Raw genomic sequence first — 20193 nt, 5'->3', positions numbered from 1 at the left:
TAGAAGTTGTTGCCGACTGCCAGCAAAACCAACGTGGGTAAGATTAAAAGGATTAGGAATAATTATTGGTTAAAGCTTTCTCGGCAAAATGAATGTTATTTTTTCAACAAAACCTTTTTGTGTATGTGTCATATTGTGTAAAGTACGCTGCAAATAAAGCATTTTGTCTCTCCGTAGTGGGTAAATTCTTAATAAACTTCAATCAATTTAAAGTAATAATTTAAACTGTAAAGTAATAGTACAATGGCCCAATCAGTTGCATTTTTACAAGAATAAAATTGCATAGAAGGTTAGTCATGCATTTGTAATAATGACCTGCTTTTTAGTACATCCACATTTCAAAGCTCTAGGAGCTAGACGTGCAGTTTATCGAGTCTTAACTAGAGATGTTAAAAACGGATCTTTTTGAAGATCGGCTCAGCTTCGGTTCATTCAGAAAGGTCATCCGAATCATTTGATCGGATCAATCATTCAATCGTTCATTCTCCTCTCATTGAAAGCTGATTCTCCAGTATGTTCTCTCTCTCTGTTATCCCACTGCCGCTTGTCCTTCAGATGCTAGCGGAGACGAAGCACAAGGCGAAGAGATGCAGCGCTCAACGTGTTACCGAGCAAACGAGCTAGAGAGAGGTAGCTAGGGTAAATGTACCAATTGTGGTGCAATTTGTATTGGTACAAATGTGTTTTAATGGATTTAAAGAGTCAGGTCGGAAAATTTATGAATATGTTAACACATTGTTACCACCAAACACAAAAAAATTACGAAAAATACATATTTTTGTGACTGCTTCATTCTACCTATAATGGTGGTGTTCCTATAGTGATGGTAAACAAAGATACCTCAACTGTGATAGATAACTGTGAAGATAGATAATTGTGTTAAATATCAATGGCACTTCGTTTTGCAGCTGTTTTCGTATAAATAGCATGGACTACTGCCATAATATTGATTTTTTGTGTAATTTGATCTTTAAAAAATATATATATTTGATCGATGAAAATATTAATGATCGATGAACCTGTCGTCAACTCACACCTGGAAGAGTATGCTTGATTGAAAGTAGATTTCACCCGGCCAAATATTTGTATTTCGTCCTGTCTTTGGTAAAGGTACTTACAGAAAAGTCATTTCTGTTGCTTATTTTAGTGAAAACAGAACGACATGCCAAAAATATCCTCGAAAAATCTCTAAAATGTCCTGTTTTTACAGATTTTGTGACTATAACCACTAAAGCAACATGCACGTTTTGTGTAATCTTTTAATGGCACTATGGTAAAAACACTTTAAAATGCAAAAGTATGGTCATAAGGCAATGAATTGTAGTAAATTTAAAACATTTCATAACAGTTATGTTGAAAAACTAATGATTCATTGTTATGTGGTTATTTAGAACGTTAACAAAAATATGAGTTTCGTTATGAAATTCGAAGGATTTTGGAAAAATGTCGACGTATTTTACAAAATATTGGACAAAATAATGGAATCAACGGAACTTCAGGCCAAGACCGCAAAGCAGTTGTAACGCCGGATAGGTAAATAACGGAATGGCCCAATTTAACTTTTAAACCCTTTATAAAAGGCCAGAGAACATTTCACAATAACAAAAATAACTTAATTATTTGTAAATTATGTAAATTATGTATTTTAGTGCAATACCACCTCTATTGGTAATACCACCACTATAATTTATAATTGACACCTCGCAAGCATATATCTCTTATATATCATATCACTGTACAGATCTGGATCATTCTAACGGACCCGGATCTGAACACACATCTCTAGTCTTAACTGTCACTCGCGAGCTATATGCATAAATGCAATTCTGAACACCTTTGCATCAGTTTTAAACCGTGAACTGCGGTGTTAGTATTTTGTTAGTAAACAAAACCGCTAGAGCTGTAGGCTACGCTTCAAACTTACTCCCCATACTGACTCCCCTTACTCTATACATTTATATTGAATTAGTAAACTTGCCTTCTTTTATGCAAGGGTTAAGCAAATGCGAAATATGCAAAATGTGTTCTATAAATAAACTAATGCGTTTTCCTCTTCAACAAAGTACTGAGTGAAGCAAACACTCGTTATAGAATCTGGTTACGGATAGGATGATGATTTCTATCTTTCCATCATACACTAACCACACTACTGTTCATTTTCAGTGAAAAAAGATAAGCTTTTATCGAGAAATAGTGAATTGAACCCCTTCCTTCCGAGCAACTTTCTGAATACTTGCTCGTTTGTTCTCGTTGCATCCATTTAGGGATTTTAGGCTTATACTATGCTTAAAATATTATGCAAGAGCTTGTTTGGAAGTGCTTATCTCTATAAAGCGTCTTTTGACCGACCAAGCGCTTGGTTCATGCGAGAAACATTACGCAGTAGGAACTGGAAATTTGTTGCGGCTTCAATAAATCACATTGGTGGCTTTGAAGTTCTATCTCTATCTTGGCTTTGGTACAACACAGCAAACCCAAGATAGAACCTACTAAAAATCTAACGTTTCTGTAAAGAATATGCATTTAGATTACAAAATGAACTCTATGAAGATAAGAGCAAGTCAACAGGGACCACCAAATACCACAGATCATTCCTATTTATATGAGCATTGGAAAATACATTTTCAACATTAAAAACACCAAAAGATTACAAGCAGCTTCAATAACTGGATACAGCAACTAGCTGCCTAGTAACTAGGCGTCGGATTGCAATACATCGAGTGATTGATAGAAGCTAGCAAAAATAATAAGTTAGAGGTAAGAGTTTTAATATTAAAAAGTGTAGTGTTTGACAATAACTGATGTTGAGTAAATGATTACTGGTAATGCTGAACTGGGGATCGCTGTCGAACACCTTCTTGGAGGGGCATGAGTTCGGCATCCTCATGACATGCCCCAGCCATCCATTAGCGGATTAAGGGTATCGGGGGCACTAGGCGGTAAGACGAGTTGAGGCCCCTTGTAAATGATAAATGGTGTTTGGCGGGTGGTAGCGGCACTAAACTGGCTGTGGGGAGATTTAACAGTAAACTTGAAATGCCGTCGGGGGTCCTACGATCATCAGTCACAGGTTCTAAAATGTTTGCTGGCGGGGGTGGAATTGATTCGCCAGGCTCGGGGCCCCAACGTCCATCCTTCCTTCCGGGGGCCCTTGTCGCTAGTACTTTGTCCATACCGCATACTATAGAATGGCGATCTACGAGGCCCCTAAATCGGCGGGCCCCAGGCGACCGCCTAGTCCGCCTACCGTTAGATCCGCCACTGCAGCCATCGTATCCTGCCAGCCTTCGCCACCGTCAGGATGCTTGGTTCGCCGTACAGTCTGCAAGCTCGTGGTTCATTCTCACCCATGCTCCATGCATGGCCGAGAACCATGAACACACCGCCGAAGATGGTCCGTCGCTCAAACACACCCAGAGCGTTTGCATCCTCCGCTCGGATAGTCCAAGATTCGTGACCATATAGGACCACCGGACGAATCAATATGCGATATATCTCACATTTCGTGCCGGCTCGAAGGGACGGTTTCCAATGAACGATCGATGGCGACCGATAGTTCATTCTATGCAATGATTCACCAACGAACTGGTTTTTGGTTCATTTTTAGCCAAAGATTATCATTTCTCGGCATGACATAACTGTTGTCCTTTTACAGAGCTGAGCTAAAGTTTATATATTTCTGTAAGCGATACTTAAGGGTAAATTTATGTGTTTTTGTTTTGTTTCAGTAAGTTGTTTCGTAGTAGGTTCATGGCGTAATAATACCATTCCTGCTCAGTCCCTCCTTGCAGATTGCATTTGAAAATTGTACCCTTTGGAACGACATTTCCATCACTAATCTCAACGCTTATTTATTTTGTCGTTGCATACATTTCGCTACCCTACCCAATTCTATCCCATACTGCTATTGCCTCTTCCCACAGACTACACACTACTCCTTGAACTGGTTGCAGTGAAAGCTGCACCAAGTCGACAGTTGCATCACGTCTCCGGACAGAAATTGCAACGCCACTTTCGCTATTCCCTACACCCTTGGCTATTCCCAAATCGTTCGATGGCTATAAAAATAGGGTTAAATTGTCGGAAGAGCAGAACAGTACGCAAAAAGGAACTAAAGGGTTTAGAAATTGAAATCAAATTGCTACCATCATCATCTTCATAGCCGACAGCGTGCCCTCCAAAACCTCATAAACCAACCTGGAAGCGGGAGAGCCGGCAGCTGTTGAGAGAGGGCGCGAGCCCATCAAAAACGAGTGATCTTTAATTTAATGTATCAAAAGCGATTGTTTTCATATTTCAAACCATTACTCTGCCCAAATAGGAAAGCCATTTTAAAAATGGTAGCGCACATTCAAATTTATGATCATCCACTCCACTCCACCAGCAAACACACGCTCGCGCACTCCACAAAAAAGCCGCACAAAAGCACACAAAAAGCACACTTCCTCCACGCCAGAAAAAAAGGGATCGCGCGCTTCGTACCGATTCTTTTTGCTTTTCATTCTTTGTTCTTTCCCTCCAAAGTGCAGCATTCTGGCGAAGGTGGTACACCACCCTTTTCTGCAAGAAGGGAAAGAAGGCACTTCGCCAGTGCAGCGCAAAACGAAGGGGAAAACTATCACACGCTACTAAATCACGGTATTACGCGAGAACTCTTGCTATTATCGCCTGACGGACGGAATCTGTCTCTGTGGAGTTTTGAAAAACCCGTGTGCCGGATTGTCTTGCCCCGGTCGCTGCAGACGCTTTATTTTTATACCAACCGCACACGGGAAACTCACATTCCCGGAGTTTTCACGGAGTTTTTCGGGGTGAAGAGTTCGCCTACCCACCAGCACCATCCACCAGCATCCATTTTGAAAAGCGAAAGAAAAGGCAACGGAAGCGAGCGCAAAGAAATGTTTAAAGTCCGGGCATCCGGCATCCGCGGGTACGCGTTCGGATTGGAATCATATCTCATTTTACTCTGGGGAGGGCGCACCCCGGCAACGCCACATTATGCAGCATTGGGTAGTAGCCGCCATTCGCGTAACGTTGGGAGGGCAGCACCAAAGCTCCAAAGCTCGGTGCATGCACTGATAAATTGTGTTTTCCCCCTGCAACGAGAAGCGAATGGTACAATAAGGATGCATGCACAACTTTAGCGTCTGATATGAAATTAACTGAAAGCTTACCGGGTTCCGTTTGGTTGAGGAGCGAAAGCAAGTTTTTCTCTACCCTTGTAAAGCTTCCTTCTTCTTGTGTGTTTTCAATGAACAATTTAACACAAATGACATCTTTTGGTGAACTTTGCACCGAAATCTTCGTCCCTGATTCGTACACTCCTCCCCCCAAAACAAGCACAAACTGATGTGTCATTTCATCCGGCGCGTTCCGTGTATCGGAACTGTTAAATCCTTTTGTTTCGACTACGGTACTGTTTCAACACCACACACAAACACACACAATAGAGAGAGGCCAGACCTCTTAGCTGCACAATGTTGATTCACTCCTCGCACAACGCTTGCCACTATCGGCACTATGTCACTTTTGTGAAGAGAAACCATCGTGCGAGTCAATCCCAAAAATAGACTCTGCACTCGTTCGAACAGTCACCTTCCCCTTTTACCACCCGGATTCGAACGAACGGAAGTGATCTCAGGGCGGCAGCAGCAGCAGCAGCAGTTATTTATGTGTTCCGGTTTTTCGGCCGCGAAGCGCAGAAAAGGGAACGGATGACGCACACGGGGACGAACGACGACCGGCCAGCGTCCAAAAACTTACGAAAGCGTTACGATTCTAAAGTCTAGCGCTACGCTACGTTTCTTGCTTGCCCGAAGTTTTTCGTTCCCAGTAACGGTAGCAGTAGCGTTGGAAGAGCAAAGATTGACACAAGGAAGGGAAGGGTGGTAAGATTTAACAAGACATCGAACGAGTTCTCGCACACAAATCGAACTCGAATTTCCAGCCAAAGTTTGCCGATTCAGTGAGCACTTCCGGAGTACACGGGAGGTGGTCACACACACATACACACACACTCACATAGTGGGGTATGGTCCTGTGGTCGGGGACTAAGACAAATGGACAAATCATGAATGGACAGAAGACCATTGACAGTGTGGAGGGTAGGAAGCAGCAAGGGAGGATACTACCGAACCGAAATGAAATGAACACCATATGTTCCATTTTTCAATAACACTAACAGCTAATGGTCAAGGCAGCTTCCGAACGGGACCGAAACCGTTGACCGAAACCGAAAGGAGCAGCAGCAGCAGCAGTACGGTACGAGGCTACCCCCGGAAGTGTTTCTTTGCCGTACATGAGCTTCTACCGAGATTGTTCCTTACCTTCTTCTTACGGAGTGGGGTTTCTTTTGTTCCTGTACCACTCTTCTCCGGTGTGCTGCTGTGCTGCGTTACTGACCACACTAGCTTCCTTCACCCGAAAGACGGTTAGGGTATTTTGGAGCGAATCAAAATCCAACCATGAATGTGTCCTTTTTGGTCCATCCGTCCGTCCGTCCGGCACGGAATAAGAAGTAAGGTCATCGGAGTTCAGGATCCCCGCTCGCAATATCGACATCCTTGCAGCAAATGGTAATGACTGCCCTGACATGGGGTAACTCAGATAGCTCAGCTCACAGATCCTGGGGAGCAAAGAAAGACAAATGGCACATATTAAACGTTAGTGTTAAATTCGATTGATTTCGGGACTTAAAGTAAAAGCCACTATAAACTTTTTTAATTTGCACATACATTATTCACCAAGCGGAAACGAAAATTCCAAATCTCGTGCCACGAGATTCCAACCATTTACCCCTTCTTCATCTTCCTCCTCTGTGGCATCAGTTCGCCGTGGTTTCAGTTGCGCAACACTTTCCATGCGCAGCTGACCGAAACCGAAAGGACGCTAGTAAAGAATGCGCAATAAACTCCGCCAGCACACATCATGTCAATTGGTGCGCATGACAAGTTTTGCGCTCGCATAATTACAATTGCAGTGCATGCGGCCCGGGAGCCCCGAGATGAACGAAAAAAAGCACAAAAACCTAACATGACAGCTTTGAAAGACAATTGCATGGAAAGGAAAACTTTCGGCGAACGGGGGTGGGCCGGAACGGTCCCTCTTTTTGCAAGCATTTCCCTCTCCCGTTTGATGCACTTTTTACGTTCTTTTTCGTTGTTTCTGTGCTTTTTTGTTATAATCTACCCCCACAACACCATTATTGACAACCCGTGTCCAGTAAGTAGAGTTGTTTTTGTGTCCACGGATTCACTGACGCATTGTGGCAATGGGGGGGGGGGGGGCTGTGCGAGGCACTGGATAAAGGAAGGAGAACAGGCACGAAAATTAATTAAAAACTCTTCAACATCGGGGTTTTGTGATTGCGATGTTTGATAGCCCCGCGATTTGTCGTGCTAGTAGATGAGCTTTTCCCTTCCCTTTTCTTACGAACATTGAGTAATCGATGCGTGTAAAGACTACTTACTTATATATTTTTGCTATCATTTTGACTGAAGTAGTTGTGAGATGAAAAGGACAAATTTAGTATGATTTTAATCCGGTTTATAATCAATAAAACGCCATTTAAAGCAAATGTAGTTTGATTCCTACTCAATGAACAAATTTCAGATGATACATTAAAATGTGAAATAAAACAATAAATATTCATATTTATTATTTATTCCCCCATTAATTGGTAATAAAACACGATAATGATGATGATGATGATGATAAGAATTAGTGATGGGGGCTCGGAATCGGACCTGCCCGATTCCGATTCCGTGTTCGGAATCAATGCCAGAGCCGATTCTAGAGCCGATTCCAGCGTTGACTCCGGAGCCGATTCCAGAGATGACTCCGGAGCCGATTCCAGAGTTGATTCCGGAGCCAATTCCGGAGTTGATTCCGGAGCCGATTCCAGAGTTGACTCCGGAGCGAAATCAGTCCGGGAATCTCCATGAGAATGGATCTTTTACAAGTAAATTTTGATTTTTTGCGGTTATCAATACGTAGTATGATTGGACCCAAACGCCTATTTTTATGGTGAAGACGAAACTGACTCCGTTTAGAAGCCGATTCTAATTTAGGAGCCAATTCCGTTTCGAGAGCCGATTTCGATTCCGGAACCGATTCCGAAGTCAATTTCGGAACCGATTCCGATGCCGGAGTCAATTCTGGAGCCGATTCCAGAAAAAATAATAATCACTATAATGACGATTGCATCTTTAAAAAATGGAAACAGATTTTCGATTTTTCATGGATTTAGCTTCACGTGTACTAACAAAACGTTAATTGCACTTTCCAGTATCCCATGAGTCAGCAGCCAAAACTTGAAGGCTCTATCAGCCGAACTTTAACCGTACTGGCCAAAAAAGTGAAGCAACTTCGTTTAGAAGCGTGTGCTACCAAAGAAAGACACCACGTCACGGCGGAAACGGACATCGTGCGGCAGTTTATGGACATCGGATAAGTCCGTTTCGGCATCTGCAACATCTTAGCACTATTATTAGACAACAATCAGAGCATCGAATAAAGTGGCCGAAGGTTTCGAATGGCCAACGATCCTTAAGCTACTTGAGGCTGAAAATGAAGACCGAGGGACAAGTGGCTACATTGCAGCGTTAGTTTGGTCGGGAAGGAGATGCAACCGGCCAAACAGTGAAATAGTACCTGGGAAACATGAACAAACATACCGAGAATCTCATCCGCTTGCTTCGCAGCGGCACGCAATGACGCGAAAACTCAATGCGATCATTTTAGGCGAATTTCGACGGAATCATCCTAGGCAGCGAACCGCTCGAGCATCCACCAGCTGCGTCCCATCTAAATTTTCTGGACCAACATGATGCAAAAGCTCTACTGCAATAATTTTGCCGCAAAAACTGAGGAATGATAAAACAAATCGAAGTTAAAATTTAAAATATAGCTACCAAAATGTCTTCGTTCACCACGGCGAAAATTCCGGACAACTTCCGGAAGGCAGCTCGCAAGAACGTAGATTTATTTTTGCAAGAAAGTTTAAATAATAAACTTTTAAAGGATATTTGTTACGTCAAAGAAGAAAAAAATTTGTACGGGAAGATGTGGGCTTGAGTTGCTGCGCTCGGCCTCGGCACGTGGGGGATGCAAGATCATCTGTACAACAAAGAAAGTAGGGAGATGGCAGGGAGCTGTGGGGTCTTATCGACCACGGTCTGCAATCGACTACGTGGTTCCACGGAGCGCTAGTATGTGGTCAGCGGGAGCTCTAGGTAGTTCGACAGCCACGACGACAATCGTGGAAGCAGCGAGTTCGAGTCGACCCAAATGAACGGAATCGTTTACGGATAGTTCCGACCCGGTAGGTCGACCCGCACCCAGTGGCGGATCAACACAAGTGGAGACCCTAAGCGGTCACACTAATGTAAGCCATTTGGATATGTCGAGCGAGAAGTTGTATGAGGAATTTTAAACCAGAGAAGGATTGCGAAGCAATTTTACTTGTGAGCGAGGGGGGGGGGGGGGGGTTGCTTTCCTCTAAGCCCCATGCGGCCGCTCAGTTAGGCGGCGCTCTAGCAGCAATCGAACACGACATCCGACAAGATCAAACCCATATAATCATATGGAGGTGCACTGTCAGACACAAACAAACAAACAAGACAAACGTCGAGTCGAACATGTCAGTTGATTCTGTCTGTGATGTTCGATACCCACCTGTGCTGTGAGTACCTTGGCTGTCAAACGCTTCACAGCTACAGTAGATAGAATTCAATTCGGGACATTTTTAAGTTTGTTTACGTAGTTTGTCTCTTTTTCTTCTTAAAATTGCGTGCAAAATATTTAAAATAGCTATCAATAATTATTGTTAAACTTTGCAATCAATTATAACATCAAATATAAAGGATTGAAACGTATTAAACTATTGTGTGTACATAATCCATGTGTATGCACTGTAGGTGTTTTGGCATGGACGTTTGTTTACATTTTTCAATATTAAATTTGAATGATTTCTATGTTATTATGGATGTGAATAACTAGTAAATTATGAGTTGAATCTTCCCCCTGTAGGTGGATATTCATTTAAACTATGAAAATGCTTCATTTTCGAGACGAAAAGAAAGGCGTATTGCAGTGCATCATGACAGGTCTATAAGACATCGAACAGCTGATAGAGCACCTATCGAACAGAGTCGTGTTTGTTTGTCTCGTTCGATTGGTCCCAGAGCGCCGCCTTAGCGTATTGGTTAATACGCCCCTGCCCGCACCTTACTATTGTTTTTACCAAATACAGTTTACATGTTGTTTACATGCTGCCTTATTGAACAGCACACGAATAAAAAGGAAAGAAAGGGGAAGGGAGGAAATGGAGGGGAGGGGCAAACAAGAGCGTAAGAAGGAGCGGTAAGGGTGATAGTCGAAGAGGTGAGATGAGAAGATGAAGGCGTGGATTGCGTGCGGCAACGCGAATTGTTCCGCGAAGGGGTTCCAAACAGAGGGGCACGAGAGCGAAGCGAGCTGGAGGGAGCATACAGGAACGGGAAGGACATACAGGAAGGGAGCAACATACATTTTTTTGTAAGTCGATGTTCTTGGTTTAGCGGGATAGGCTGTCCTGGGCCATACGGGGCTTGAACCTAGGTTGGGTATGTTGTTGTGTTGTGTTCGGGTAGCACGACAACGAGGGGCAGCCGAAACCAACCAAGCCATCCATAGAATTCGGGGACGCGTGGATCAACTTGGCGCGTGAAAGGTCCGGCAGCATCACCGGCATTTGAGGCTCCCGGGGGCCGGTCGCCATAGCCAATCCCCGAGCGCCAAAATAGTTAACGACTGCTCGATATCACATGTAGGCAAACACGGGGAAAAAAATCGAGCAGTATAATTAAACGACTATTTATTTGTATCGCATACGCTCTTGACAGTCGTTTGTTTAACGGCGGCATAGGACTAGTCGTTAAAATTAACAAATGAACTCAATGCGTTCGCAATGCCAAAGTCTCCACACGACGTCCACACGACGTCCGAAATCTTCAATTTTGCGGCTAGGGTATTGTACACATCGTTTTATTGTATGCAATTTTAAGACTTGCGTCCAACCTGGGTTTCAACATTCCCCAGGTCTTCTCTACTCTTTTTGCCAAAATTTAACCCTTCCACGACCAAGGGAAATGTTTAATAAACATTTTAAATTTTAAAGTGCTTTTTAGTTACATGGGTAGTACAAGTTGATATTATTACAAAGTAAACTGTAGAATATTAGTACAATTACATGAAATTTACAAAAAAGCTCATTGGTAATATGATTTTCCTGTCGTCCATATATCGGGTGTATTCGTAGTAGTGTTATGATATGTAGCGGAATTTGGGGCAAGTGTGCCATACGGGGCAAGAGTGCCACCAAGCATTTTTCCTTAAAAACTTAAGTTTAATGATCAATTGTGTATACAGTTGGTTGCTTTCCAATGACTAGGTATACTGAGCCGAATTTCATATAGACCAATCGATATTTCCCATTGTTTTGAACTGATTTGTGTTGAGCTTCGCAATTGAGCAGAATACTATAATTTTTTCATCCAACCAAATAAGCTCTCATAAATCATGCGAACAATCAACCGAGAAAATATTTACACCACTATATAGCTGAGAAAACGTGAATTTTTTTGTAGGGTTAGTTGAAAAAAACTTTCTTTTTGCCACTGAAAAATTCAATTTCAAAAAAGTTACAACTTTTGGGGCAAAAGAGCCATCTCTATTTGGGGCAAGTGTGCCACCATCTTTCATAGGCGCGAGCTGTCAAAAATGTAAACATTGTTGTAGCGTTCAGCGGTATGGTGCGCTTTTACGAGCGGATTCTACTCCGGAAAAACAGACCAGCAACAACCCATATTGCGATACAGTTTGTGATGAAAAGGGGTTCATTGGTGACTCAAGACATGTAGGAATACATACACTAGTGGTACAAACGTAATAATTTCCAATTATCTAAGAAATACGGTTATTTTAACCAGGTGGCCGTCTTGCCCCATACGAGTGGCACTCTTGCCCCATAGCCCAAAAAACAACGTCTTTTTGGACCCTTTTTAAAACGCTTCAAAAACTGTTTTGTTTGCACTTTTTTCAAGCGAAACTCATTTATAAGTGAGGAAATAGATGTAAAATGGTTGTGAGATTTAAATCGGCTTTTGGAAAACACGTTTTAGTGAGTTATAACTTGAAATGCTTAAGGTGGCACACTTGCCCCAAATTCCGCTAGTTGTAAAAAAATTATAGTGTTTTTGGGCCTCATGGGTCTCTTTCGCCTCATTTTATGATATGATGAGTTTTGTGATATTGTATGTTTTCATTGAATTTTATATTATGGACATTATTATGTATATAGAGGTAAGCGGGGCAAAATGGGCATTTTGCCCCACTTTTCGCTACATATAAATTGCTAAAAGAGGGGAAGGAGTTCCATAATAAAGAGCATGAAATTGTGCAGTTACTTATGTGATGAGAAGATGACTATTAGACGATGATGAATAGCAGTACATAGCTCAAGATAGTTCAAGATATAGAAAATTAATTTGATGTTGTTGGAATTGAAGATTCTGTTCAAGAAACTACAAACCAAAACTCAACATTCATCTCAGATACTAAAGAGACTTGTTTTTTTTTATTATTTTCGATCACGGAGAAAAAAAAACGTCACACATTCAATGAAAGTGGGTATGATTTTGGGCACATAAATACATTATCTGACCGCCATGGTATTTGTTGTTCATGGAAATTTTAACGGTTACACGCTCAAATAATACGGTCTATAAAATGAACGACATTTTACAGTCAACTTGGAAGAAATGGCATGTTTGGGCATTAATTTTGTAATGAATTATCATATTTTATTATTTATATCATAAAATATTTCCCATGAAATTATAAAAAACCCACACACCTTACTATATTTTTTGTAGTTATGTTAAAATGTTGTGTTAAAATGCATTTGCTTATTTAGACCTAGCTTATGGGCTTGAAAGGGTTAAAGTGAGCTCATACTTATAATTAAGATTAATACTTGTTCATGGTATCGCTATCAATTATCTAAAGAAAATAAAAGCAATACTCACCTCTATCTGTTGGTATTTTGCGAACACTTTGTCATCTTCTCCTTGGCGTAACAATCTGCACGGTCATGATGACCTCGTACTGGTTTGCTGTATAATGGCTCGATGTGGACGAAAACTGATAGATCGTAGATCAGTTCGTGCTACTTACCCTTTGCAATACCTAAATTGCACCATCGTTCAATTATCGCTCATTTCTCAATCCATACATAACACCAAGGAAAAATGTCCAAATCACTTGTTTTTTTTTTTCAAATTTTAAGTATATTTTATGGGTTTGTTCCATAATATTTTCAATTTTGCATTTTTTTTATTCTTTTGTATTATATTCTCTTCCTTATGCTTCGGTTTATATCGTCTTTTCTTCACCTTTCTCTTGCGCTGTTCGACGCCCTAGAGCTTCCTCTTCTTTCCGCTCTTCCTACACACCAACACACACCCAGCACACACGCCCACGCGAGGGTTCCCTTTAACCCCGCGAGTTGTGTGATCTCCAACACAAAATGTTTTCTGTTACGATTACGATTACATTTAGCTACTCTCCGGCGATGCGTGTTTAATTTGCTACAATTTGTGTTGAGTTTCCTCTGTGTTTTCTCCTGGTTCAATCTCTCTCTATACCTTTCTCTTTCTCTCTCTTTTGTCTCATGTTGGCGATGCGACTTCCTTTTTAAAAATGCATCTTTATCGACCGCGGGAGCGACTGTTTCTGTGTTTCGTACATCGAGTTTCGCACATAATAGTGTGGAGTAGTTGTGGTAGCAGTAGTAGTAAGTGGTAGCAGTAGACAGTAGGTTTATCGTCGTCTATATATCGTGTTCATTAGCAGCATCAGCTCTTAGCAGTTTTGTTTCAGCACAGCACAGCCTGGTGTGTATGTGCTCTTGTGTATGTACTTTTGCATCTGTTATAACAGCTCTTAACAGCAGCAGGTATTGTACAATCACGTTACGTTATGTTTCAATATATCAGCAACGTTGCAACATTTCTCTTTCCGTAGGGGTACACGTGAGACTTCTTAATTGTGGTCTATCGATCCATTTGCACATGATGTTCACCATTGACAAGGCAAAGGTTAGATTTGTTTGCTGCGGAACGCTTCCATGGATCAAGACACATGGGGTCGTTTCCAAATCCAGCAGATAGTAAACAGGAGCAACACACATCGAGATAAAAGGCAGTTTCATTGTTTAGAAAACATCTTTCCTTTTCAGAACCTCAATACCTAACCGCCAATGCGATCAACGCAGCGAAGGTTTAAGTTTTTCAGGGCAATAAAGCATACGAGTCCGTTCGTCGAAACGGGGGAAAGGAGCAAGTGACCGTTCAAATAATCCCAACAGCCGTCAGATTTTGCAAACCTATCTGTGTGTGCAAAGGGAAGGTACGAACGTAATAGAGATCCAGATAAGGTTCGTCGCGTATTCGATGCACCCTTAACGTTTGCAATTGACCCCGATCGAACCAATCTCTTCTCTCACACACGATCGCACACTTTGCACATTGTTTCTGTTCGTCGCGTTCAGCTGACAGCGTTGTCGGTCATTCCAAAGCAGTAAAATACACACCTTTCTTTTGAAGCATCATGCGTTTTTGCTTCCCTGCCTGCACAAAGTGTTGTTGCTCTCTGTTGCTGACTACTTGTAGCATGGATTGTTGCAGCAAAACGATGTTAAAAAACAATGATCGATCATTACCATGTCCCCCGCAGTTTTCCTCAACATACCGCAGCAGTTCTCGATTGTGGAGCTTTTTATATATAACTATATATAACTATATATATATTTATATGTGTATATTGCATATTATGATTTTACCCATCATGATCTTACAAGTTCCCCCATTGTGATACTAGGGGGAAGGGCCATGTTTGTAATATAAATTCAGTAATCAATAATAACCAATAATAATTGTGAAATAGTAATATAATTTTCATCATCACATTTCCGATTGCGCACCTACTGCTGCTTCGCGTTCGATCAAATTTTGCATCCTTACAGTGATGCGCTGTGAAAACATCCCAATCTAGGATTTGTAACTGTTATAAAAACTCATTATGTTTACTTTATTATGTGTATGCAAATTGTTTAAAATTACGATCGATTTACGACGGTAAAAAGGAACATAAAGTTCTTCTAGGCTGTAATAATAGCGAACCAAAAGAGTGAAAAAAAAATGCTTCGTTGGTGTGCTGTTGTGTGTCCACATGTGTCCAGCGCATATGGCAAGATGTCAAGTAAGCTACGTCCAACCGATCAATATTATATGTGTGCCGATCGATACTTTTGTAATAGTCTAGTTTCTTGGTTTACTCTCTGCTGCTCTATTGGCCGAATAGCCCATAATAATTTTGCTTCTTATCACACTGTTTTCCGGGTCAGTTTTCAATTTGAACAGCATAATTCAAAACTTGCAAGATGTTTTACAACAGCTGTCATTATTTGTGACAGCTGGGCTGTTGAAAAAACCTCTCGTGATTCTTGAATAATACTGTTCACACTAGAAACTGATCCGGAAAACAGTGTATCAGACATTACGAAAGGGGCTGCTTCTTGATTATTTTCTGGTATTTGTTTTGTTTATTTGCATGAAAGAACCGATTCAATCTAGCTCCTTCAGTGTATATCTGTATGCATCCCAAACAGCACCCTTCAACGATACAACTGCTGAGAGAGTATACCGTAAACAGTCTCACCAGCTCTATCATCGACCTGCTTTTTTGTTCTAATCTCAATGGGTCGAAGGCGGATTGACTAGAATCATGGTTTCCAACATAACACGCCCGCATAACAGCACATCCTATAGCGACTATAGCTATATGTTTCACAGCTACCACAAAATGTGTTATAACACGGGGTATGGCAGCAACCACAAACCAACCAAACCGCCATCCAGCTATCTGATCGAGTGTATCCCTGCCTTCGCAAGGGAAACACCGTCATACCATTAAGATCACTTCTACCCAGTTCCGGAATCACCGACTGAAATCTTAATTTGCTTTTCCCTACATCCTGATGCGTCCTCGAGTTTTGTTCCAAAGCTTTCCACTTCTTTGCCTCACACTAGTCATCGGCGTTTCATCGAAAGGGGTTTTTTTGTTCCTTTTGAACCATCTCAAATGCCGATCAAAATCGATCGAACCAGCTTGTCCTTCGTACCAAAAAAACCTCCAACGATAAAACACGGATAGTAGAGTGTAAGGCTATTAACTTTTCTAGCACTTTTATGTATCTCGCAATTACGGCGTTCTCGAACGCAACATACCACCATTGCACGCGTATCCATCATCTACTACCACTTTCATCGGATTTTTTTCCAATTCGGGTAGGGATAGGCCATTTTTAGGCGCATCTCTTTAACACGTACACTGCAGTAGGAAAACCTCTGTAAACTGATCATAATGTCACTGAGGGATGGGTTAATGAAAATTCTGTGTTTTGTGCTCTGCTTTTTATGTCGCAATATATCCATGTTTCATTTTTGACGCACTTACAAAAAAATAATAAACGAAGGTAGTAGACTAGAGTACTTACTGCACACTTTCGCTTGCTCTCCTATGCTAGCTCTCGACGACACCACATCTCATCACATGCGCAGAAGTGAATTTGTGCACGAGGAAACACCATCGAAGAATGTTTTGTTTTGGTCGCCTTAGCGTCCGGGCGCGCCTCACTGTGTTCGGGAAGTGGGAGAAGGCGCACCAAACCAAGCGCGGCGGGTAGCAGACGAAGTAGTTTTTTGTTGTTCTGTTTGCGCTGCACCGTTCTGATGATGATGATGCTTGCTTGCTTGGAGCTGTCCCAGGCGCTCAGCATCGGCGCCAATCGGAAATGTGTGATTACTTGTGTTGTGTTTGTTGAGTTTACGTTTTGTCTGTATTATGCTGCCATGCCATATGCTTAGTTGATGCATTCGGTTTTCTGCTTGTTGTTGCCGGGGACGTTGTTCTGAAAGCCCGGTGGCATCGGGATCGAGTACTTGTCGAAGCCGTTCGGGAAACCGCAGTTGGCTACTTCGTACATGAAAACGTTTCGCTCGTTGTTGATGATGTTGACATGAGAAAAGTTAAGCTGAAAGTAAAAACATTTAATAAATGATCATCATTGCACAGTTGTCACAGTTTTTCAAGGCAGTGATAATCCTTCATACTGGCCAGTGCAAATGGAAAGATATTCTTATACATGTGGCAAAGGTTTAATTTATGTTTGAAAATGTTCACTGACACTTGTTGATATAAAAAAGTTCTAATTGCTTGACTGTTTCGGTTGCTGTATCCGATCGTTGCGCGATAGCTTCTGTTTCGAAAGTGGCAGCTTTTGCTTAGAAAATTGAGCCTTGTTTTGAGATTTCCGTGTTTTAGGTCCTACCTGTGGATTTGCTTGTTGTTGTTGCTGCTGCTGTTGCTGCTGTTGACCCATCAGGTTCGACTGCAAGTTGAGACCATGGTGTCCGAAACCTAATGAAAAGCAACGAGAAACGAAAATTTAGTACATTAGCAACGAACACCAAACCTTTCTCTCTTCGCGGAATATAACCAAAACAAATACCTTGTCCAGGTTGAAGATTTTGCTGCTGATTCATCTGCTGCTGCTGTTGCTGCTGTTGCTGAGCGTTCAGAAACAGATCACCCCCGGCCGGTTGGTTTGGTCCGTTCATAAATGAGAACTGACGGTAAGAAACGATAGCCGGGTCCATCGACGTCCAGTCGGTGAGATTATTGCCATACGCTGTGTTTGCAAGATGAGACCCGAAATTGTCATTAGAGAAATTGCAAAAAGTTTTAGAACGCCGGTTTTCCAATGCTTACCTGCTTTGTTGAGTCCGTTCTGCGGCTGAGCCATGTGCTCATTTTGCTGATATCCTAGGAAGGGTTGCTGCACCTGCTGATTCCAGTTGCCGTTCTGCGGCGGCTGCTGCGGCTGCTGTCCATTCGGCATTTGCATACCACCGTTCATGAAGGGTAGAATTTTGCTGCCTGCAAATGATACCGTTGCGATTATTAGTAACACTATACCCACGCGTGCAGAGAAAACACACGTGCTTCTCACATACCTTGTGCCCGTGGTACACCAAATCCGAAAGCGTTCATGTGGTTGAAGCCAGGCGGTGGCATGCGGGTACGTTGCTGTTGTTGATGCTGTTGTTGGTGCTGCTGCTGCTGCTGTTGCTGTTGCTGCTGCTGTTGCTGCTGCTGCTGCTGCTGAACATTCTCTAGCACCTTGCTGTGGTTCGAGCCGCTCTGAGGCAGCTGCTGCTGATTCATTTCATCGTTCATCAGCTCGGCCAGTGCCTTCTGGGTTTCCAGGAACGGATCGAACCCAAGGTCATCGTCGGCGGTCGGGTTTTGGGGATACTGTGACTGCGGCTGCGATTGGGTTCTGCTGCCCGACTGTTGCGCCTGCGAAGCAGCTGCTGCTGCTGCTGCCGCCGCTACCGATGCCTTGTGCTGCGGCATGGAACGATCTCCACCGTTCAGGAGCGGATTGTGAGCGCCAAGGTTAAGCAGCCGCTGCTTGTGGAGCTGCTGGGAGCTTAACAAATCTGCAAATAGACAAACTCTATCGTCAACATAACTGTGTTGCACCGATCGACGCGCTAAGCACTTACTTTCGTTGTGTTGATCAAGGAAATGGTTGTTCAAACGGCTGTTTTCCAGCGCTAGCAAGTTCATGTCAAGCGCCTGCTGCGGGAGTGAATTTTGTCCATTGAGTAAAAATTGCTGCTGCTGCTGCTGCTGCTGTTGCTGCTGTTGCTGGTTTTTGTGGAAATCGAAGAACTTGTTCAACTTGGACATGTTTGCATTTCCGTACATCTGGCTCATGTCTGTGTGTAGCCTTTGCTGTTGCTGGTGTTGCTGCTGCTGCTGCTGCTGCTGTTGCTGCTGTTGCTGCTGGCTTAGGAAGTTGTTTCGCATAGCATATGTTTTGTGCCAGAAATCATTCGTTCCAAATTCTGCGCCCACAAAAAAAAAAGACAGAACAGGATATTACATCACATAACTTAAATACAACCCGCTGGACAGGCATCGTACGTTTGAAATCCTTTGCTTACCGTTAAAATTATGGAATGGCGGTAGTCCATTCAGTCCATTGTTCAGGTGGTTGCGTTTCTGTTGCTCCTGTTGCTGTTGCTGCTGCAGCTGCTGTTGCTGCTGCTGTTGCTGCTGGTGCAGACGAAGCCACTCCTCCTGCTGATCCTCCACCATGTACTTCTGCCGCAGTAAGCATTTGGTGAGGGCTGGGTCGAGCTCATCGCCCGCACCGCCAATCATGCTACTATCACCGTTGCCGATAAGCCCGGCAGAGAGCTGCTGCTGGAAGCGGGCGACTTGCTGCAGAAGGTGCTGCTGATGCTGATGCTGCTGAAGCTGGTGGTGTTGCTGATGTTGCTGCTGCTGCTGCTGCTGCTGAAGATTTCCCATGTTTTTCAACAGCTCCTTTGCGTGCTGTTCGTTTGTGTCGTTTGTACCGCTCAAGAGATCGGGAAGTTGCGAAGAGGTCAAACCAACGCTCTGATTACCGCTACCACTGTCCACGCCCAGGTCCGTGCTGCCAGCCGCACTCGGCTTGCCGTACGGATCGAACGTGTTGTACGAGAAGAAGCTACTATTGTCGTCCAGTATGCTTTCCAGCTTACCGTAGCGCGCGCTCAGGTCGATCAGTTCGTTGGCAAACTTGTGATTCATGATACCACCGTTGCTGGCGGTCGTGTCAGTGACGGACAGTTTGCCCATCGTCGCACTGATCACGGCCGCGGTGGTATCCGTACCATCGTCCAGCCCACCGTACAACGAGGTTGTAGTCGAGGATGAGGAGGCGACCGGGGCAGTACTTTCGCTGTCCGCCTTTTCATCGCCCATCGACGAGCTCGACGATGGCGACGAGGAGCTGCGGTTCGAATCCGCGGCGTCCCCATCGGTGGCGGCTGGTATGGCATTCGTTTCACATGCGTCGGTCTTACTGGCGACAGCGTCACCGACGGATGCACCAGCGTCTATCACATTGCTGTCACCATTGTTAAGCGTATCGACAAACGCACCGGGGGTGCTCTTACCACTAGCCGTCTCACTGTCCACTCCGTTCCGGGAGGAAGCCGAACTACTATAAAAAAATAGAAGAAAAACATCAAT

At 43.1% G+C, this 20193-nt stretch overlaps 1 protein-coding gene across 5 annotated transcripts in view; it reads right to left on the bottom strand.

Moving 5' to 3' along the window:
- Positions 1-13292: 13292 nt before the first annotated feature.
- LOC120958182 (myb-like protein Q) overlaps positions 13293-20193 on the bottom strand; it is a 29097-nt gene continuing 22196 nt past the window's right edge. For 4 of the 5 annotated variants that reach the window (XM_040380805.2, XM_040380806.2, XM_049609541.1 and 1 more), the window contains exons 9-15: positions 19116-20164; positions 18672-19016; positions 18117-18605; positions 17872-18039; positions 17612-17791; positions 17432-17520; positions 13293-17134 (exon numbers count right to left, since the gene is read on the bottom strand). In XM_040380805.2, coding sequence (XP_040236739.2) covers positions 16964-17134; positions 17432-17520; positions 17612-17791; positions 17872-18039; positions 18117-18605; positions 18672-19016; positions 19116-20164 — 2491 coding nt within the window. In that variant the 3' untranslated portion in view covers positions 13293-16963. The remainder of the gene's footprint in view (positions 17135-17431; positions 17521-17611; positions 17792-17871; positions 18040-18116; positions 18606-18671; positions 19017-19115; positions 20165-20193) is intronic. The other variant, XM_049609543.1, reaches the window with a different exon arrangement.

This window comes from Anopheles coluzzii, chromosome 3 (genome assembly GCF_943734685.1).
Source record: "Anopheles coluzzii chromosome 3, AcolN3, whole genome shotgun sequence".
NCBI classification, from domain to species: domain Eukaryota; kingdom Metazoa; phylum Arthropoda; class Insecta; order Diptera; family Culicidae; genus Anopheles; species Anopheles coluzzii.
Note: the sequence above shows the minus strand (reverse complement) of the source record. Positions and strands in the feature narration are given on the sequence as shown.